This window comes from Somniosus microcephalus, chromosome 14 (genome assembly GCF_052327205.1).
Source record: "Somniosus microcephalus isolate GS21.2 chromosome 14, FLI_Smic_1.0, whole genome shotgun sequence".
Lineage (NCBI taxonomy): Eukaryota > Metazoa > Chordata > Chondrichthyes > Squaliformes > Somniosidae > Somniosus > Somniosus microcephalus.
Window position 1 is genome coordinate 85,213,454 of NC_141000.1, and position 23,430 is coordinate 85,236,883.

The following is a 23,430-nucleotide window of genomic DNA, read 5'->3' on the forward strand; positions in this document are numbered from 1 at the left end:
TTTATATTACATTATATTTATATTAGTAACTTACCTTCATCTGAATAGGAATAATGAAATATCAAAAATAACCACTCCAAACAAAGGAAAGGACTGTATTGCTACAGGATTTGTAGTCTATATTGCAAATGTATACCTTGTTTATATGTATATAATTTTTAATGTCAGCATTTTGTTAAGTGTATAAAAGATATGTTTTCATTTTAAGTATAGTATATATTTTAATAGTCTAATGTGTATGTGAAGTGAAAAATGTCAATTAAGACTTAATTTTTTTTAAATTCTCCAATAGCCACTTTTAATGCAATTTCTGAGTTGCTTTTGAAACAGCTTATTGGCAATTAATAATCACATAACTATAGTGGAGCTGCCTGGCAAGCTCATTGTACATTGGTAATCAAGTGAACTTCTATGTGTAAGAGGTCTCTAGATCAATGCCAGTACGGGCAGTCAGCAGGTTTCAGTTTATACAACAATGATAGTACCTTCCACAGATTACTGTTAGCCCTACATTCATGATAAACATCAGTACTAATGTTATAAACACTCCTCACTTTCAGAAATTCCTATAATTAAGAGCCCGTCTGCATCCATGTTTCGGGGGAAACAACTGCTGCTTCTGCAGCTTTACTGGTGTTCCAATTGTGATATACAGGGAGAACAAGAAAGGAAAAATTGGAAAGTAATAGGGACAAAAGATGAGCAGAGACAAGCGGCAACATATCCAGACAAAGATGTAGTGAGCTATAAAACGGATACTCCACTGGTCTCGGCCTTAGATCAGTGAGTGATATTCCCAGAAAATACACTTGGATATTAGAATTTTGAAAATATATTTTGGCTGCTTTATCCTGTAATGTCAGTGAAAACAAATTACATCATGCCACTGACATAGAGTAAAATTGTCAACAACCACATGACAAGGACCGAGGAAAGTAATTGTGTCATACAGTTTAGACTTTCTAACTGACCTTGTTCTGCATATGAGAATTCATGAAGCAAGTAAGACAGAATATGTAAAGATTGAGAAGTTCTTTAAATGTTATGTTGCGTGTGAGACCAGCTTTAGTCGGTGTGTTTTTCCGCTCTCCCTATGGGAACCTACTCTTTACTAGCGCAACTGAGATACAAACTCACTAGATGCAAATCCACATCCTCCCCTTAGTGGTGCAGTGTGTTGTTACATTACAGGGTTACTTGATGTAGTTTATTCCACTCAAGGAAGCTGAAAGCAAGCTAACTGAAACTTTTACTGTGCAATTAGGATACATAGGCCCAGGTTTGCGCACTCACCAGTCTGCAATTTCCCCACACCCTATTCATTTTAATGGATGGGAAAAAAATTAAAAAATTAGGCTAGTGAGTGCATAGTAGAAAACCTGGGCCATTAAAATTAATGCTAGCACAGAATTGAATTCACTGACGTCTATCATCAGTTTAGTGTAATCATAAATAGGAAATCTGTTACTGATATATCATGGTCTTTGTTTTTAAGTTTTTATTTTCTTTTATCCATCTGCCATAATTGGCCAGCTTTAACTGGGAACCTAGAATCAAGCTTACAACTTCTCCATGTCTCATGCCACTGTAGTCAGCCAGTATGGAATTTGTACTTCTTGCAGAATGCGGTGCATTGTGATTTTTTTTTCCCCTCTTTTCCAAGGTCAAATGTTTGACTTGGTGGTCTGGCTGAGAACTTCCGAAACTCATCCAAACTTCAGCATCTGAGTTCAATTGACAGGCACCTTTTCTACTTGAACTCCCTTCCCTTCCTTTTCCTTCTCCATATTAGACTAGCAATCCTGTACTGTAAACATCAACTAGGTGTTTTTTATAATGTCAAATGCTACCGTTTGCAAATGTCACAACAGTGTGGCACTTTATCAAAGTAACCTCCATTAATTTCACCTGTTTTCCAGCTATAATTAATTAGCTGAAAAGTATTCTTAAATGTTTATTTGAATAAACTCTTACAAAATCTCGCTACTATGCCTAAATTTATATTTTGAGAAAGTTTCGGTGCTGTCCAGCACAAAGTACAATCTACAATTATCTGGAAGTTTCCTTTAGTAAGGTGCTGAAAGAAGTGTCCATAAATGAAGGTACTGAAATGGCAAATACAGAACAGTAGTCAGCTAGAGAACAGCAGTAAATGTTACATGCATTACAGCAGGAACAGCAGAAGCTTTAGGGGAACTGAGTGGTACAACAAGGTAAACTTTATGTATCAGGATGAGAGTTAAAGCACAATCAAGACAAGATGAATGAAGTCCATTCCATCATGGAAATAAGTTCACAGCAAGAGACTGCTATCAAATACAACACTAATTTTCCATTCATTTGCCAGTCACATTTGGACAACTTCATTGGTTAAGAAGTATAGAAAATGGAAAAGTCACCTTGGTGCAGTCTGGGGTGCTCATCTGCATTTGTCTTTAGTTAGATTAATTAGAGCTGTAAATGTATAATTTACATTGCATCTGATCCATGTTATATCATTGCTGTGCATAGGTGAAATTTAGAAATGATTAAGTTTCCCAGTACTGTCATCTCTCACTTAAAGAAAAAACTTGTACTTATATAGTGCCTTATCACATCTTTCAGAAACATTACAAAGCATTTCAGATAAAATTAATTATACTGTATTGTGCAATTACTGGTAAATGCAGCATTTAAGGAGCATTCATACACTTAAAGATGGAACTATATAAAAAAAAATGCTGTGAAACTATATTAAATGTTTCCTTTTCAGGAAGTTTACATTCAGATCCTTCAGAGAAAAATATGAAGCTCTATAACTGCCACCAAAGGCAACATAGGGTGGAATGTGAAAGATAGTTGGTCCATTGAGCCATTCCCTCCAATGTAACAGGAATGGTTTGTATAGTTTATAGCCTTTTCTTAATTTGTCTAAATATCTTAGGGGAAGCAATTAAATACAAATAAAATTTGTAAGAAAGAAAAGAAATAACTTGCATTTATATAGTGCCTTATCATATCCTCCGCACTTTACAACCAATTGAATACTTCTGAAGTATAGTCACTGTGATGTAGGCAAAAATGTGAACTTCCTCCAGATAATATTGCCACATCCTAATTAACTGGGATTTTCTCAAATGGAACTTGAACTCACAACTTTCTGTCTCAGGGGTGAGAATGCTGCTCCCCCGCACCCCCACCCCTCAACTGGGGTAGGTCATTTCTGGAGTGAGAGGTTTAGAACGTGCATCCATATGAAATTCTGAATTTTTATTACATTCAAATTGATAGGAATGCACCATTGTTGCTGGGTCAGCATACTGGAATTCCCTACCTAACATGGTCATCGAGCCCTATCACCACAAGCACTGCAACAATCTATGAAGAAGGCCCACCATTACCTTCTCAAGGTCAGTACATTGGTCAATAAATGTGGCATTGCTCACATCCCAAGAACAAATTTTAAAAATTACATTTGGGTTTTCAACAAACCAACAGACCCAGCTTCCTTAGTGTTCCTCTCTTAAGCACTATTCCCAGCTTCTACCTGCACTCTTTTCCCTCCAAAATATGCTGCTCCACCTCCTCCCCCGTCAAGACTGCTGCTCTCCCTTTCTCTCAAGTGCAGCTCCTGAACAGTTACCTAGTGCTGCTACTTCTCTGATTGACGGTATTGTACACTGGAGGCAGAAATTTCTGCCCACAGTGTGCACTGATGCCAAGTACAGCTGGAGCACCAGCAGATGGGACCTTGGAGGAGGCACTTGGGGGAGATCCTTATCCCCTCATACTGATTTTGGTCCACTAACATAGACGTCCAGATAATGTTACCAGAACCTGACCACATCAAACACAGACAAGTGGCATGTATGCAGAACATATCAAGAATCAAACCATAGAAGTTTACAGTACTGAAGGTGGCCTTTTTGTTCATTGTATCTGTGCTAGCAGACCTGGATCTGGGTCTGTATGTGTTACACCAGACAGTGCCTTCACCCACAAGGCTATCCGTACCGCTATAACACTAATCTTACAGATATACTTTGGGGCTGAATTTCTTCTCAGGTTATATGGGAAATCAGCATAATTTGGAACAGTAAGGTGAAATATGATCACCCAGTGGCTCGTTTTTCCACCTATCACGATTTCCGCAGGATGTGGGCCCACATATGGGTGGCTTATTATGATGCCATGCAAATAAGAGAACTACATCATGTGACATATTTCATAGAGCAATTGATTGCTTGACTGAAAACTGCAGAGCCAGGAAGGCTTTTCAAAAAAAAATGTATTGGTGTTCCCAGGGCCTCACTTATATTGCAGCAATTCCCCCCACCAACCCCCGCTCCAAGTTAAGGCAGGCGCATCATTGTCACCAGCACCCACTCAAAATATTAAAATTGGCTTGATCCTGGAAAGTGGGTCAGGTTCAGGGGCACAAACAACAGGAGGATGGAAGTCCCACTCTACCGTACTTCTGCCAGCAGAGCTGGGTGAGGTCAGAGGAAATTTGGTCCCTTAGTGCTATATATTTTTGATGAGAGTCAGCCTTGTAGCAGACATTTGCTGTTTTAGTGAGAACACAAATTGGCAGCCCTTTATCTGGGATTTCACCTGAACTGATTCAAAGACTAACCTACCTAGTCGGCTAAACTAAAAGGCTTTAATCTGCAGTAACACTTGGACTAGTTTTTGTGTCAGGGCAACATAGGTCAGTGGTGCACAGTTGGCCAGCTCTTGACTTGAAAATTGCTGAACCTGTACTTCCAGTTGTGTGCCAAGCATGATATGTGCCTTCTCTTCAGCCCTCCCCCATTAGGAGGTGAGAATTTGTATGCTTTTGTCGGTCCTGAAGGGATTTTTAAAAATATAGCAATAGCAGTGCCCATGGTTCAAGGAGACCATAGAAACCTTGCAGCAGCACTGGCAGTAGAGATGGAACATCCACTTTCCTCCAATGACCTCACCAGGGGTGGAAGGTAGGAGACTGCACTGTGACATCATAATTATGCAGTGCAGCAACTATTACTGGCATGAGTTGTTCACTCCCAACCATCCTTACATTGACTAGCTACCCATCATTGTTGATTAAGCAGCACTCTACCTTTCCCAGCATCTCCCTTTCCCACCATCACTTCCTTCAGTAAAGCCTCAAATGTATAATCCCGTTTCGTGTACAGCATCTGTATGATAAAGGTGTTGCTCACCTTTGTTTATTTACTGTCAGGATGTGAGCAAAGATGACAAGGTTGCATTTATTGCCAATCCCGAGGAAGTGAGCATTTACCTGCAAGATTCTCTGTCGATGCTCATAGACTACCCGCACATTGAATGATGAGCATTTTGATTCATGAATATTGTGTGTAGGAGCGTGTAGGACTATATGTATGTAAACAACGACAGCCTGGATTTTACAGGAAAAGTGATGAAATTGCTTTGTCTGGCAAACAATTCACCAGTCACCCACTTGATACATCAGTGGACTGTAGGTTGGTTGGTCCTCACATTCTATGAACTGGTGCAGACTGACATAACTGAAACAAAATCAGCCCCACTATCTGTAGGGTTTGTTTCAAATATTTGAAAAGTAATAATGCAGCTGCGATATGCAAGACATGGTAATCAAAGAGAAGCCCATACTTGAGCAAAAGCAAATGCACCATATCAGAAGATAAATTCAAATGAAAATGTATGTAAAACTTTGACTACTTTAACTTTTTTTTAAATGTTTTAGTCAGTCTAGCAATAGAATGGGGATTCCGTATTTGGGGAAAAAAATAATTTAATGTGTTTACGAAGCTGAGGAACAACTGTGCTGAGGAACCGAACATGTCTTCCTATTAATGGGGAAAAAGCTTTATAATAAAGCAATGTTTACATGCAGTGAAGCATATTCTTAGTTTTGGTCCTTCAGATGACAGCATTTCTTAAATTATGCCATTGTGCCTCCATGTTTGGTGGGCTAGCATTAAGCATTAAAAGAGCAAGTATAAAACAGGGTGTTAAAAGGAAACTGTTTTACATCTAACTTAACAATGTACCTCAACGTCAGCAGAACACCCCAACTGCTTGAGGATAGCTTTTCCACTTACCACATACTGTCATTGTGGTCCAGCAGAATCAGATAGCCAAGTTAGTTTTTTTAGGCGTAGTTGTAAGCTTTGAAGCAGCAGTGTACTTACACATGAATGGACAGTGACAGGGTTTTATCACATTTACTGGGTCACTATTTCATGTACTCCCTTTCACTGGTATATTCCATAAATGATCCAGTCATATCTGCAAAGTCCTCCAGAACTAGGCTGGTGGAATCCTCACCAATCAGGTCGTTGCTGTCGGGCCATGGTTTTTTAAAGGGAGACTCCTGAGGCCTAAATGGGCTCTGAGGAACATGATGGGGACTCTCTGCAATCTTCTCCCTCTCAGCTTCGACAGAAGGTGCTAATACATGGTAAAGACTGGGTAGACGGATGTCGTAGCGAACCCCGCCCCTGCAGTAGAGCTTGTCAATAAGTGAGTAAAGTTTGTCTGCAATGTCATTTCCAAGCATAACAGTGAAAAGGCGTGCAATATATTGGTGTTTAGACAAGAGCAGAAATAGCTTCCTTCTCTTCCACGTCACATAGCAACAGTCTGTTTCTGCTGTCAGCGTCACCTGCAAAACAGATACATTGAGATGTTCAGTAGCATCAGAGTGACTGAAGCAAATTTTCAAAAGATACAAATTCCCAGTATCATCAAAATGAACATAATTTGCTCATACTCAGTCTGTAGATAAGCTGTTTATTTTAACAGAGCCAACTATTTATTTATTTTCTATAGTGCCATTCTCACAAAATCATGCCTCTGGCAGGGAGCTTTGCCAACTAATGGCCAGAAAATCAGGGGAAACGTGCCCAATATTTCCCAGTATGCACTCCCAGCAGGCAAAGCTCCCTGCTGAGAATGTGCATTCATAAAATCGGCCCTTATATGTCCAGATGGGAAAGATTAATTTGGCCACACATAGTTTTCCTTAAGGAAGTTCAATCCAATTTTTACAAGATGGGGGAAATGTGCTTTAAAAATTAATATCTCAAAATGAAGCTTCTTGTATCAATAGCGTGAGTACTGTAGTCAGATTATCTGGGTTAAAGCCCCAGTAGACTCAAGATACTCAAATTACTAAAATAAGAAGAGAAAATGTTGGAATCGCTCAGCAGGTCAGGCAGCATCTGTGGAGAGAGAAAGGTAAGGTTATCATTTCAAGTCGATGACCTTTTGTTAGAACCACTTTTTATTTCAGATTTCTAGCATCTGCAGTATATTGCTTTTTGCTTTATTAGCATTCAAAATACGGATGCTTTGAAGTAGTTTGTATGTTAACCAGTTCATGCCAATCAGACTAAAAATTGTTGAAATCGAGGAACAGCTTTGTGATCTGTTACCTGTTTCCTACTGCCTCAACCAAGAGTGGGCTAACAGGGCTCCATGTGCTGTGTCTCTTACTTGTAAATAAATCTATTAGTTTTAGTCAGACTGTGGTATTAACACCTTTTAAGTAGATTGGAGTATGTGGTGGGCATCCCATGAGGTCTCCACTGCAATATACTGCAGTTAAGGAGTAATTGTTAGTTCCATGGCACACTATTCCACTCACAGAATACGTAAGGGTTTAGGTTCATATGAGATAAGGTCTGTTTAAGGAAGCTGCTTTTTTTGCTGTGAACTTAAAGTATTATTGCTGGAAGAAAGAATGTACAATGATAATTTGCTTTTTGCGATAACTGGACAAATACTTCAGAGCAGACCATATAATTACTACATTTGCCATTTTTTCCCTAGTTCTTTATTTACAACTTTCATGAGAATTGAATTGATAAATAGAATGTTCAACACACTATTAATTAGTCCATTAACATAATACTAACATAGTGAAGCTGGAATTTTTTTTCATTTTTGGGATGTGGCAAGGCAGGCATTTATTGCCCATTAGTTGCCATGAGAAGGTAATGGTACGGTTTGATACAACTGAGTGGTTTCCTAGGCCATTTCAGAGAACAGTTGAGAGCCAATCACATTGGTGTGGTAGTGGAGTCACATATAGGTCACACCAAGTAAGGACGGCAGGTTTCCTTCCCTAAAGGGCATCAGTGAACCACTTGGGTTTTTACAACAATGGTTATTTCTACTGGTAACAACTTTTTATTTCCTTTTTTTTAAAAACTGAATTAAAATTGTCAAACTGCCATGGTGGGATTTGAATTCATATTCTCTGGATTCTTAGTTCAGACCTCAGGATTACTAAATAACAACAGAAAATGCTGGAAAAACTCAGCAGGCCAGGCAACATCCGTGGAGAGAAATTAGAGTGATGTTTCGGGTCTAACCCTTTTTCAAACTGGAAATGAAATAAAATAGATCGAAGGCAGGGCTGCGATAGAACAAAAGAAGTAAAAGTAAAAGAGACATTAAGAGGTATTCAAAACCAGACGAGATGGTAATAGGACAGTGGAGACAAAAGACGGCAAGATTAGGTGTGAAGTGTACTGGCAGGATGGGAGACAGCTGCCGTGTGGGAGAGAGAGGAAAAAAAAGGAAAGGGGGGGTGGGAAGGGACGATCCAAAACAAAGGGGTGGAACAAAATATATAAGTAAAAATGTAATAGGGGCCGAGGTTATGATCTGAAATTGTTGAACTCGATATTGAGTCCGGAAGGCTGCAAAGTGTCTAATCGGAAGATGAGGTGCTGTTCCTCGAGTTTATGTTGAGCTTCCGTGGAACAATACAAGAGGCCAAGGACAGTGAGGTCCAAGTGGGAATGGAGCGGTGAATTAAAATGACAGGCGACCGGAAGCTCGGGGTCACCCTTACGGACTGAACGGAAGTGTTCCGCAAAGCGGTCACCCAATCTGCGTTTGGTCTCCCCAATGTAGAGGAGACCGCATCGTGAGCAGCAAATACAGTATACTAGATTGCAAGAAGTACAAGTAAATCGCTGTTTCACCTGGAAGGGGTGTTTGGGGCCCTGGACAGTGGGAAGGGGGGAAGTATAGGGGCAGGTGTTACATCTCCTGCGCTTGCACGGGAAGGTGCCAGGTGAAGGGGAAGGGCTATTGGGGGTGATAGAGGAGTGGACTAGGGTGTATCGGAGGGAGCGGTCCCTACGGAATGCTGAAAGGGGAGGGGAGGGGAAGATGCGTTTGGTGGTGGGATAACTTTGGAGGTAGCGGAAATGGCGGAAGATGATCCGTTGGATGTGGAGGCTGGTGGGGTGAAAGGTGAGGACAAGGGGAACCCTATCGTGGTTCCAGGAGGGAGGGGCAGGGGTGAGGGCAGAAGTGCGGGAGATAGAACGGACACGGTCGAGGGCTGTGTCAACCACGGTAGAGGGGATTCCTCGGTTGCGGAAAAAGGAAGACATGTCGGAAGCACTGGTGTGGAAGGTGGCATCGTCGGAGCAGATATGGCGGAGATGGAGAAACTGGGAGAATGGAATAGAGTCCTTACAGGAGGCGGGGTGGGAGGAAGTGTAGTCCAGGTAGCTGTGGGAGTCAGTGGGCTTGTAGTGAATATTGGTCGATAACCTATCTCCAGAGATGGAGACGGAGAAGTCGAGGAAGGGAAGGGAAGAGTCAGAGATGGACCATGTGAAGGTGAGAGAAGGGTGGAAATTGGAGGCAAAGTGAATGAAATTGTCTAGTTCGGGGCGAGAGCAGGAAACGGCACCGATACAGTCATCAATGTATCGGAAAAAGAGGTGAGGGAGGGGACCTGAGTAGGACTGGAACAAAGAGTGTTCCACGTATCCCACGAAAAGGCAGGCATAGCTAGGACCCATGCGGGTACCCATAGCAACACCTTTGATTTGGAGGAAATGAGTGGAGTTAAAGGAGAAGTTGTTCAATGTGAGAACAAGTTCAGCCAGGCGGAGGAGGGTGGTGGTGAATGGGGACTGGTCGGGCCTCTGTTCAAGGAAGAAGCGGAGCGTCCTCAGGCCATCCTGGTGGGGGATGGAGGTGTAGAGGGATTTTTTTCTCTCTCCCACACGGCAGCTGTCTCCCATCCTGCCAGTACACTTCACACCTAATCTTGCCGTCTTTTGTCTCCACTGTACTATTACCACCTCGTCTGGTTTTGAATACCTCTTAATGTCTCTTTTACTTCTTTTACTTCTTTTGTTCTATCGCAGCCCTGCCTTCGATCTATTTTATTTCCTTTCCAGTTTGAAAAAGGGTTAGACCCGAAACGTCACTCTAATTTCTCTCCACGGATGTTGCCTGGCCTGCTGAGTTTTTCCAGAATTTTCTGTTGTTATTTCGGATTTCCAGCATCTGCAGTATTTTGCTATCGCCTCAGGATTACTAGTCCAGTAATATAACCACTAGACGAACGTACCCCATGTCACAGAGTCATCGAGTCTTAATGGCACAGAAGGAGGCCATTCGGCCCATTGAGTCCATGCTGGCTCTCTGTAGAGCAATCCAGTCAGTCCCATTCCCCCACTCTATCCCTGTAGCCCTGCAAGTTTATTTCCCTCAAGTGCTTATCCAGTCTCCCCTTGAAAACATTGAGTGTCTCCGCTTCCACCACTTCCATCAGCAGTGAATTCCAGGTCATCACCACTCGCTGCGTTAAAAAAAATGTCTTCACATCCCCCTGTATCTCTTGCCCAAAACCTTAAATCTGTGTCCCCTAGTCCTCGTACCATCAACTAGTGGGAACAGCCTTTCCCCGGCTAGCCCATCATTAGAGTATTGTAAGCAGAGCTCCATGTTACATCTGACCCAAATTATATTTTCAATTGTAAGGGGGATAGATAGGAGTTTCTGTGGCCGAGACCGAGACTCCAAGATGGTATGTTGCCTCCCTGGTGCAAGGGTCAAGGATGTCTCGGAGCGGGTGCAGAGCATTCTGAAGGGGGAGGGGGATCAGCCAGTTGTCGTGGTACATGTAGGTACCAACGATGTAGGTAAAAAGAGGGAGGAGGTCCTACAAGCTGAATTTAGGGAGTTAGGAGCTAAATTGAAAAGTAGGACCTCAAAGGTAGTAATCTCTGGATTGCTACCAGTGCCACGAGCTAATAAGTTTAGAGAGAGTAAGATAGATAAGCTAAATACGTGGCTTGAGCAGTGGTGCAAGGGAGAGGGATTTAAATTCTTGAGGCATTGGAACCAGTTCTTGGGGAGGAGTGACCTGTACCAAGGGGACGGTCTACACCTGAGCTGTGAGGGAGCCGATGTCCTCGGGGTAATATTTTCTAGGGCGGTTCGGGAGGATTTAAACTAATTTGGCAGGGGGATGGGAACCTAGATAGTGGAAAAGAGGGAAGTCATATGAAGTCAGAAATAGATGGTAGAAAGGTGAGAAGCAATAAGCAAAGGAGAGAAACACAAAGGGCCAAACTAATTCATAATGAGAGTGTGAAAAAAGCAAGCCTGAAGGCTTTGTATCTTAATGCTAGAAGCATTAGGAACAAGGTGGATGAATTAGTTGTGGAAATAGAGGTAAACAAGTATGATTTGATTGGGATTACAGAAACGTGGCTGCAGGGTGGGCAAGGCTGGGAACTTAACATCCAGGGATATACAATATTTAGGAAGGATCGGCAAAAAGGTAGGGGAGGTGGGGTAGCATTGCTGGTAAAGGAGGGGATTAATGCAATGGAAAGGAAGGATATTAACTCGGATGAAACGGAATCTGTATGGGTAGAAATGAGAAATAGCAAGGGGAGGAAAACGTTAGTGGGTGTGATATATAGGCCTCCAAATAGTAATATGGAGGTGAGGGAAGGCATAAAAAGGGAAATTAGAGAAGCGTGCGATAAGAGCACAGCTGTCATCATGGGTGACTTTAATTTACATATTGATTGGACTACCCAAATTAGTAAAAATTCTGAGGAGGAGGAATTCCTGGAATGTTTTCGGGACGGTTATCTGGACCAATATGTCGAGGAGCCGACTCGAGATCAGGCCATTTTAGACTGGGTATTGTGCAATGAGAAGGGACTTATCAACAATCTTCTTGTACGAGGCCCCTTGGGTCAGAGCGATCATAATATGATCGAGCTCTCAGTCGAGATGGAGAGTGAGGAAATTGAATCAGAGACTAAGGTCCAGAACTTAAATAAAGGGAATTACGAGGGTATGAGACGGGAATTGGGTAAGATTGATTGGGTGGTGTTTCTGGGGGGATTGACAGTGGATAGACAATGGCAAGCATTCAAAGATAGAATGGAAGAATTCCAGAACATGTTTATACCGGTTTGGCATAAAAATAAACCTAAAAAGGTGGCTCAACCGTGGATAACGAGGGAAATTAGGGACAGCATAAAATCAAAAAAAAGGGCATATCAACTGGCAAAAAAAAGCACCAGACCGGAAGATTGGGGGCAGTACAGGATACAGCAAAAGAGGACAAAGGGATTAATCAGGAAGGGGAAAATAGAATACGAAAGTAAACTTGCAGCAAACATAAAGACAGACTGCAAAAGCTTTTATCGGTATATCAGGAGGAAAAGACTGGTAAAATCCCAAGTCGGTCCCTTGCAGTCCGATTCGGGAGAATATATAATGGAGAATAAGGAAATGGCAGACCAATTAAACTCATACTTTGGTTCTGTATTCACAAAGGAGGACACAAATAACCTCCCAGGAATATCGGCAAACATAGGGACTAATGAGAGGGAGGAGCTGACAGAAATTAGTATCTCTAGGGATATGGTGTTGGGTAAGTTGAGGGGACTGAAGGCCGACAAATCCCCGGGGCCTGATAAACTACATCCTAGGGTACTTAAGGAGGTGGCCCTGGAGATAGCAGATGCTCTAAGGATCATCTTCCGGAACTCCATTGACTCGGGAACAGTACCCGTGGATTGGAGGGTAGCTAATGTTACCCCAATATTTAAAAAGGGGGGTAGAGAGAAAGCAGGGAATTATAGACCAGTAAGCCTTACATCGGTTGTGGGCAAAATGCTAGAGTCCATTATTAAGGATAAAATAGCGGAGCACTTGACATATGGGGAAAGGATCGGACAGAGTCAACATGGATTTACAAAGGGTAAATCGTGTTTGACTAATCTGCTGGAATTTTTTGAGGAAGTAACTGGTAAAATAGATGGGGGAGAGCCAGTGGATGTGGTGTACCTTGACTTCCAGAAAGCCTTCGATAAGGTTCCACACAAAAGATTATCATGCAAAATTAAGGCTCATGGGATTGGGGGCAAAGTATTAACGTGGATAGAGAACTGGCTGGCGGATAGAAAACAGAGAGTTGGAATAAACGGCTCGTTTTCGGAGTGGCAGGCAGTGACCAGCGGGGTGCCGCAAGGATCTGTCCTGGGACCCCAGCTGTTCACAATATATATAAATGATCTGGATCAGGGAATTGGATGCAATATTTCCAAATTCGCTGACGACACTAAACTAGGAGGAGGGGTGGGCTCTGATGAGGATGTCAGGAGGCTACAGTGCGATTTGGACAGGTTGGGGGAATGGGCGGATACGTGGCAGATGCACTATAATGTGGATAAATGCGAGGTTATCCACTTTGGGGGTAAAAACAGGAGGGTAGATTATTATCTAAATGGCAATAGATTGGGAGATGGGGAAGTGCAGAGGGACCTGGGTGTTCTTGTGCACCAGTCACTGAAGGAGAGCATGCAGGTGCAACAGGCGATTAAGAAGGCAAATGGTATGTTGGCCTTCATATCAAGGGGGTTCGAGTATAGGAATAGGGATACCTTACTACAGCTGTACAAGGTGCTGGTGAGACCGCATCTGGAGTATTGTGTACAGTTTTGGTCGCCCCATCTGCGGAAGGATGTTCTTGCCATGGAAAGAGTGCAGCGGCGATTCACCAGGCTGATACCTGGAATGGCGGGAATGACCTACGAGGAGAGATTGAATAGTTTGGGCTTGTACTCACTGGAGTTTAGAAGATTGAGAGGGGATCTCATCGAAACATATAAAATTATGGCAGGCCTGGACAGGCTGAATTCAGAGAGAATGTTTCCAATGGCAGGGGAGCACAGAACCAGGGGCCACAGTCTAAAAATAGCGGGCAAATCATTTAAAACAGAGATGAGGAAGAATTTCTTCACTCAAAGAGTGGTGAGCCTGTGGAATTCCCTGCCACAGAGGGCTGTGAAGGCTAATTCAATAAATATTTTCAAGAGAGAATTGGATATATTTCTGAAGGCTAAGGGGATTAAGGGTTACGGAGAAAAGGCGGGGACGGGGTACTGAACTGGTAAGATCAGCTAAGATCTCAGATGAAGATCAGCCATGATCTCATTGAATGGCGGAGCAGGCTCGAAGGGCCGAATGGCCTACTCCTGTTCCTATCTCTATGTTTCTATGTTTCTATACCTGCCTTCTGAAAGCTTGATGATGTCACCGGGTGCAAAAAAAACATTTCCCAGCACAGTTATCTTTCACCTTTAGGAAAACAAACATTAGCAACGAAAATTAAATAGGATCAATTTGACTTGCTTCCCCCCCTCCCCATTTAAATCCAAATTCTTTCAGAGTAAATGATCTATGAGCTACCTGGGAGAGCCTTACAAAATAACTTGATATATGCTGCACTTAGAACACACTGACTCATTTCCAACATGCATTTATGACAGAAAAAAAAATTGCTTCAACATTGTCTCTTATTTATATCATTGGAACCACTGAAATTATTAATCCTTGTAATGTGGAGATTAAAATCAGAGTAAGTTGCCCACTTGCATAGCTCCTGGTAGCTAGTTTTCAGCAGTACTGATGGTAGCCTGTTACTCACCCTTTTAGCTGCTATGAAATACTAGAAGGCATAAATATTGAAGGATATATGCTCCATATGCAAGACTTTTAGTGATATATTATTTAATGTCCATGATGTTGCACACAAGAAGTCAAGAGTAAGTGTAGTCTTCAGGTGGAACAGGGTTCGACAGCAGGGTATAATTGGATCATGGCATGCAAGCATAATTTAGTCTCAATTTTAAAGTCATACATTCTGCCCTTATTTGTATATTTCCATTACAGTATAAGCTCCTACATCCACATTTATAATGAAAACTGCCTATGTAAAGTTGTCATGCCCATCAATGGAAAAGTTGACAGGAAGTGCATGCAGACATAAGATTTTTTAATATATTTTTAAAGATAGATAGATACTAGATATCCACTATATGTCAAAAGCATAAATTGTTAGTTTGGTGATTCGCTTTAAGCATCAAACAAATGAAGAAAATTGAATTACTTGAAAATTGCCTTCTTCATTAGGCCGTAGAGATTCCCATTCTGGAGAGTCAAGGAACTGATAGGGAAAGATATAGTGCAGAAACTGCTGCTCATGAGTAACACGGACCCTATAAAAACACATAAAATGGTTTTGTTTGCCATTATGGAACATATATTTTTGACATTTAGTGGTTATTTTCTGCCCTTTCCTGAATTGAGTCTCCCTATACCATACAGTGTACACAGCCAATAGAAGGGCATTATATTCCCACAGTTCTACCAAATCTAATCTAAATTCAGAAAATAGGAGGTATGCGACTTTTCAACATCACTAATTCATCTGGCTTTAACAAGTGCAAATTGGGAAGTAGAAAGGTGGGAAACTACAATGTAGAACAGCTTAGAAAGGCTTTAAATTGTGATTCTTACCTCCATTGCTTTTCTGAACCACTTTAAATTATAATCCTTACTCACTTCCATTGCTCTCCTGCTTCTTGAAGTTCCTGAGAAGAATCACTGATTTAGGTCAGCAAATGCTGACACTCTGACATACAAACATACGAATTAGGAGCAGGAGTAGGCCACTCGGCCCCTCGAGCCTGATCCGCCATTCAATAAGATCATGGCTGATCCGATTACTCCACATTCCCACCTACCCCCGATAACCTTTCACCCCCTTGCTTATCAAGAATCAATCTACCTCTGCCTTAAAAATATTCAAAGACTCTGCTTCCACCGCCCTCTGAGGAAGAGAGTTCCAAAGACTCACGACCATCTGTGAGAAAAAAATTCTCCTCATCTCTGTCTTAAATGGGTGACCCCTTATTTTTAAACAGTGACCCCTAGTTCTAGATTCTCCCACAAGAGGAAACATCCTCTCCACATCCACCTTGTCAAGACCCCTCAGGATCTTACATGTTTCAATCAAGTCACCTCTTACTCTTCTAAACTCCAGCAGATACAAGCCTAGCCTGTCCAACCTTTCCTCATAAGACAACCTGCCCATTCCAGGTATTAGTCTAGTAAACCTTCTCTGAACTGCTTCCAACGCATTTACATCCTTTCTTAAATAAGGAGACCAATACTGTACACAGTACTCCAGATGTGGTCTCACCAATGTCCTGTATAACTGAAGCATAACCTCCCTACTTTTGTATTCAATTCCCCTCGCAATAAACAATAACATTCTATTAGCTATCCTAATTACTTGCTGTACCTGCATACTAACCTTTTGCAATTCATGCACTAGGACACCCAGATCCCTCTGCATCTCAGAGCTCTGCAATCTCTCACCATTTAGATAATATGCTTCTTTTTTATTCATCCTACCAAAATGGACAATTTCACATTTTCCCACATTATACTCCATTTGCCAGATCTTTGCCCACTCACTTAACCTATCTATATCCCTTTGTAGCCTCCTTATGTCCTCTTCACAAATTACTTTCCTGACCAAGGCTGGGGAAATGATGATGCCAGCACGTATGAATCAGAGTAACTGATGACCTTTGTACTACAAGTGACTTTGCCAAGGTGCATAGCCACAAGAGCTGTACTGCTGAACACAAAGCGAACTGGGTCTGCAAGACTGCCAATGTGGTGAATTTGACAGTGGATAATTTGGCCAATGATTTCCTTGCCTTTGTAGCTGAATGCATTGACAAACCAGAGCAAAATTGTGCTAATTCAATAAGCATGGTTTCGTCAAGATAACTGCAAGGCGGGAGGGGGGGGCTACTTGGGGAAAGCTATGAGACTTTAAGTGGTATGTGAATCCCCTTTGGAGGAAACAAGAGTTGCTGCAGAGGTAGATTATGAGATGTAGTGCATTGTGTAGGTCATGAGGGAAATGATGTGGGATCAATGGATTGTGTTCATTTGCAAAAATAATCCTAAACTTTTTCCATTGGCTGAAGTTTGCCATCAGACAGCATCAAAAGGGTTACTCTGACAAGTCTGGTGCTCTTCAACAAACCCGCAAAGGTATACTCAGCATTGGAAAAACACATTATAATGAATTGGCATCTGACCCAATGCAGATGCTGGAAAACTGAAATAAAGACACCAAATGCTGAAAATACACAGCAGGTCAGTCAACACCTTGTAAAGAGAAAAGACAGACGATGACATTTTGGGTGTGTACCCTTTATCCGAATTGAAGCCTGAAACTTAATCAAGCATTTTAGTAAGAAAGAAAAAGGAGAGTGAGAGAATCAACAGAGAAACCATTCACAGAGGGGGAGTGATGGGTTAATTGACCTGCAAACTGTTTAATAGAAAGATATACGGTGAGAGTAGTACGGACCCATTTGTATAAAAGTTAGTAAAGTTGGTGGAGTGTGCTGTGCAGGTAGAAAGTCCACTTTACTGGGCAGAAATGGACTCCGTACTGATTGGCCTGTTTAATGTTGGGTGAGGCATGAATGGCTCTAGGAAAGAGGGGGATTGTAGTAAGACTTCAAACTACTGCAGAATCTTGCTGATATCAATGACTTTTAACATGGTCCATTGAGCTATTGCAGAATGTATATTGGATTGGTTTGAGACTGGAGTTGAAAACAAAGAACAGATTGGATTTTATTTTGTGAGGAATGAATAGGGTAAATTGTAGCTGTATCTGAGATACTGGTTTAGATTGATGCGTCTGTCACTTTCTCTTCTGCCCTCTGGGGAAATACCTAGCTTCTACTTATAGCCCCACTACAATGACCCAAATGAGATTGGAAATTTATGATTTGCAGGTTGAACCTGCACTTAACCAATCTGTCAGCACTCTGCGCCATCAGTATACCTGAGATTAATTATTTTAACTGCCTTGGTTGACTAAACAAAGAGGAAGGTGAAACTTTGTATGGTATTTGGCCAATAATTAACATACTCTCTCCATACTGTGGAAAAGCGTGACCAAAACAAGTTAGAAATATTTAAATGAGGTTTTGGTAAACATACATCCCACCAATACACAAGGGGGACACTGAAATATACAACTTAGTTCACTGGTGTGGATCCACTCCCGACTTTCTAGTACTGTATTATTAGGTCCCCAATATGTATACTATTTGAACTCAAAATTGAATCACATTAACAATAAAAATTGAGTCAAACCAAAAAAATATTTTTGTTACAGTATAAATTGTGCTTGATCTCAACTTAATCGCCGAGTACATTCCTTTTAGGTTTCGGCATAATACAAAAGTAGTGTAACTTTTCTTATCGAATAGTACTCGCTACTAGAACTTTTTTTTAAATCACGGAACAGTATTTTATCCCCACCAGTTATGGAAAACAAATCGAACGCAATGTTTTTGATTAAAACACACACGTTTGTATAGTTGTGAGAGTTTTACATTTAACTGGAGTGTTCAGCAAAGCTGCTCAACTTTTAAAGCAACATGTTTTGAGGTTTCACTGTGAAAGAAATGTTGGCATCGGCCACATCCTACAAAATAAATGAAGACACAAACATTTCCCCCCTAAAGATGTACTTTTTAAAGGGAGAATATGTCGCACCGCTTTAAACGAGCGGCCTCCACCTACCTGCCCGACAGCAGCAGCGACAAGCGGTCGATGGCGCTTTTCCCCTCCACCGCGTAGTTCTGGTCGCGGACGAGACTCATCGCCTCGGCGTCGCAGCATCTCACGATCTCCTTGTAGACGTTCAGAGGCACCTCCAGAGGCCGAAACATGGCTTTGTAAAGATTAGAGAAGTCTTCCTCGAAAGTCACTTTCCTCAGCCGGTAGGCAATGTACGCGAGTTGGACCAAACACAGCACAAAAAGTAACAGACTCCACATAAAAATATCTACCCCGCAGGCATCGACCCAGCCCCAGAGGGACTGAATGAAAAACCCAACGCCTAAAAGGCTGAAGATATAAATTAAACCAAAGAAACCACTGCCACTCATGTAGCCTAGTGTGAACATAACATTGGCCAAGTGGTAGATCGCTCCTTCAGTCCCATTTTTCAAAATCTCACATTCAGAATTATCGTACCAAATAGTTTCGATGAAACTTGAGTTTTCCCTCAACATTTTTCCCCAAAAGGCAAACTTGGGAGATCTAGGATCTTGAGCTAATCGCACAATAGCCCAAGCAGGCAGAGAGAAAGCAGCGTGTGTGTGTGCGCGCAAGGAGAGAGAGAAGAATTTGTCTTGGCAACAGAGCTAAGTCGCAGAGAAAAGGTTACCATGTTTGGAGTTGAAATCCAAGGAGGACTGAGAGGGAGGGTGAGAACAGATGGCACTTAACATAACTGTGACACAGTTGATAAGAGGTTGCTATAACTTCAAAATAATATGCACCTAATCTAATTTTTGTGTAAAATATAAAGTTATTAAGATAATCTGTACAAAGATACTATAGATCCTGCAACTCAAAGTCATTCTGCTGAGCTGTACTGCTACTTACCCCTTAACACCAACAAATACTTAAAATAATTTTTCTCAGCATTCTTTTTAACTCTCACACACATCTCTTCAAACGGGAGAGTTCCAGTTAATGTCTTCTTCCCTACAGCTAAAATTGTAGAGTTCACATTGGATAAATTAAGTTTTACTGACTTACTAGCTTTTTAAAAATGAGCTTGTCAGCTCAGTGGTAGCAGTCCAGCTTCTGAGTCAGAGTTTGTGGGTTCAAGTCCCACTTCAGAGACTCCAGCACATCATCTAGGCTGGCACTTCAGTGCAGTACTGAGGGAGTGTTGCACTGTTGGAGGTGCTGTCTTTCGATGCAACGTTAAACGTCTTCCCTCTCAGGTGCAAGTAAAACATCCCCACGCACTATTTGAAGAAGAGTGTTGTCCTGGCCAATATTTATCCCAAAACCGACACCTAAAAAAACAGATGATCCGGTCATTTATTTCATTGCTGTGTCTGCACAGAGCGGGATTACACGGAGTGGACTTGAACAGAGTGCTTTGTTTGGGAATTTGGAAAGAGTGGGAAGTCGGAGGAGAGAGGGAAGGAGTTGTTGCTTTTTGCCTACACTACTTGTAGTGCTTTGTGTTACAGGTAGATATTTAATTTCAGTACCCTTAACTTAATCTAGATCAAGTAAGTAGTCAGGAAACTACACTGTAAACTAAGTTATCTAATTACAAATGTAATTAAATTTAATTAAATAAATCAATTTCATATATGGATGGCAGTGCAGGTGGCGTGCCGCAACTGCAGCTTGTGGGAGTTTGTGGAGAGCATTGTGATCCTGGACAACCACGTTTGCAGTAAGTGCATCTTGAGGAACTTCAGCTCAGAGTTTTTGAGCTGGAGTTTGAGATGCAGACATTGCGGGGTATCAGGGATGGGGAGTTACTTAGACTCTTTGATCCACGAGGCACTCACACCCCTTAGGTTAGGTAGTGGTACAGGTCTGGTTAGTGGTCAGGGACAGGAGGGTGTGACTGCAACTCAGGCAGGTAAGGGTGCAGTGCTGGAGAAGCCTCAGCCTTTTCCCTTGTCCAACAGGTATGAGGTTCTTGCTGCCTGTGTGGATGAGGGAAAAGCCTGCACCATGGTGCAGGAGGCCATTCCAGTGGAGGGAGTGAAAGGAAATGTAGCTGTGGTAGGGGACCATATAGTCAGGGAGATAGATACTGTTCTCTGCAGCCATGACCGAGAGTTCCGAAGATTGTGTTGCCTGCCTGGTTCCAGGGTTAAAGACATCTCGCGGCTGGAGGAGAACTTGGAGTGGGAGGGGGAGGATCCAGTTGTTGTGGTACACGTAGGAACCAATGACATAGGTAGAACTAGGAATGAGGTTCTGCTGAGGGAGTTTGAGGAGCTAGGATCCAAATTAAAAAGCAAAACCTCAAAGGTAATAATCTCTGGATTGTTACCTGAGCCACGTGCAAATTGACATAGGGACAAACAGATTAGAGGTTTAAATACGTGGCTCAAAGAGTGGTGTGAGAGGAAGGGGTTTCAGTTCATGGGGCACTGGCACCAGTACTGGGGAAAGAGGGAGCTGTTCTGTTGGGACGGGCTCCACTTAAACCGGACTGGGACCTGTGTCCTGGCGAACCGAATAACTAGGGCAGTAGACAGGGCTTTAAACTAATGAAGGGGGGGGGGGGGAAGGATTCAGGAGAGAGTAAATTTAAAAGCAGCGAGAAAAATGTCAAGGCTCTAGAGCAGAGTAGAGTTTTGGGTAAAAATAAGCACAGTGGGTCAGGAAGTGACAGAGAGAGTAACAAAGGTAATAAGGCATCAGTGACTAAGGTGACATCAGGTAAAAATTAAAAAAGTCAAAGCTAAAGGCACTATATCTGAATGTGCGAAGCATTCGCAACAAAATAGATGAATTAATATCGCAGATATAAATTAACAGGTTTGATCCAGTAGCCATAACAGAGACGTGGTTGCAAAGTGGCCAATGTTGGGAACTAAATATTCCAGAATACCTAACTTTTAGAAGCGATAGGCAAAATGGAAAAGGAGGAGGGATGGCCGTGATAATAAAGGATGGGATAAAGACAGTAGAAAGAAAGGATCTTAGCTCTGAAAATCAAGAAGTAGAATCAGTTTGGGTGGAACTAAGAAACAGCAAGGGGCAGAAAACATTGGTGGGAGTTGTTTATAGGCTGTCAAACAGTAGTTGTAATGTAGGGCAGTGTATAAATCAGGAAATTAGAGGCGCATGTAACGAGGGTAATACAGTAATCATGGGAGACTTTAATCTACATATAGACTGGGCAAACCAAATTTGCAGCAATAGTGTGAACGACGAATTGATGGAATGTATGCAAGATAGTTCCTGGGACTAGGGACAGGGTCACTGGACAAGGCTTGTAGAAGCTAAACAGAGCCAGGCCTGGTTAGTACCTGGAGGGGTAACCATCAGGGAAGAGCAGGTGCAGAATGGTCACGGAAAGAGCCCCGAGGAGGGGCGGTTGGTGAGAAGGTCACGGAAAGAGGAGCGGCTGGTGAGCAGGCCCGGGCATTGGGCTGAAGATTGTCGGAATGGTGGAAATGGAATGGCGGCGCGCACCGATGCAGCGGCTTTGCTTCTCCCAGTTATGGGAGCTTGCAAGATCACATTTCATTGTTCATGTACTTGTGCAATGACAATAAAGTTGAATTATTATTATTTTCTCGATCAGTATGTTGAGGAACCAACCAGGGAACAGGCTATTTTAGATCTAGTATTGTGCAATGAGAAAGGGTTAATTAATAACCTTGTAGTAAAGGGTCCTTTAGTGAAGAGTGACCATAATATGATAGAATTTTATATTGAGTTTGAAAGTGACTTAGTTAAATCCAAAACTAGGGTCTTAAATGTAAACAAAGCAAACTATGTAGGTATGAGAGGTGAGTTGGCTAAGGTAGATTGGGAAACTACATTAAAAGGTATGACAGTGGATGAGCAATAGCTAGCATTTAAAGAATTAATACATAATTTACAACAAATATACATTCCTTTAAGGCACTAAGGCCTAGAAATTCAGTATAGCCACTTTTGGGGCGCTAAAGGCGGGCGGCCGCAAAAGTTTGCGCCCGGCGCAAAGTCGCGCCCCCTTCGCCGATATTCAGTCGCATCGCCCCAATAGGTTGCTGCTGCGCTAAAACAGGCGATGCACGACTATCTTTAGGCGCTAAGCCGGCGGTGCTGAGCGATAGCCCCGAGGCCGGGCGCAGCGCCGGTGCGGCGAGTTCTTGATTGACGGCAGACACTCTGGCGCCGGTCAGCTCTTAAAGGGGGAGGGTCGATTTGTTTGCCTGCCACGCCCTGCACACTGCAGCCCTCAACCTAGGCCTGACCACTTCAGCTTCACCTGCACAACGCCCAGGGCTATGGAGAAGGCCAGGGAGAGAGCGCAGCGCTTCAGCGACGGTGACCTGAGGCTGCTGGTTGGCGGAGTGGAGCGCAGGCGCCATGTTCTGTTTCCAGAAGGTGGCAAGAGGCCGCTGCCCAGCGCCTACCGGAAAGCCTGGAGGGAGGTCTCCAACAGGGTGTCTTCCAACAGCGTGGTTGCCAGGACTCCTGTGCAATGCCGGAAGAAGTTCAACAACCTCACTCGGGTTGTCAGGGTGAGTACCCTTTCCAGTGTCCTCCTCATCCTTGCATGTGCACCTCACTTTATGGGCAAAGGGACCTGAAAGCCCTAATGGCCAGCCCTCATCCAGCAGCTATGGGACTGGCATGAAAATCACTTGCACATTCAGCACTTTACACACTGTACAAGCTCTTCGACCATGGGAGGCATTGCAGACAAGATCAGGGCTACACACTGTACAAGCTATTCGA

General features: G+C 42.6%; 1 protein-coding gene across 3 annotated transcripts in view; it reads right to left on the reverse strand.

Annotated features, from left to right (window-relative positions):
- The window catches only part of popdc2 (popeye domain cAMP effector 2), a 28,208-nt gene extending 8,870 nt beyond the window's left edge, over positions 1-19,338 (reverse strand). For 2 of the 3 annotated variants that reach the window (XM_086006848.1, XM_086006847.1), the window contains exons 1-3: positions 18,727-19,338; positions 15,209-15,317; positions 6,298-6,634 (exon numbers count right to left, since the gene is read on the reverse strand). In XM_086006848.1, the coding sequence (XP_085862974.1) occupies positions 6,298-6,634; positions 15,209-15,317; positions 18,727-19,220 (940 nt within the window). In that variant the 5' untranslated portion in view covers positions 19,221-19,338. Of the gene's footprint in view, positions 1-6,161; positions 6,635-15,208; positions 15,318-18,726 lie in introns of all 3 variants that reach the window. The other variant, XM_086006846.1, reaches the window with a different exon arrangement.
- Positions 19,339-23,430: the final 4,092 nt, after the last annotated feature.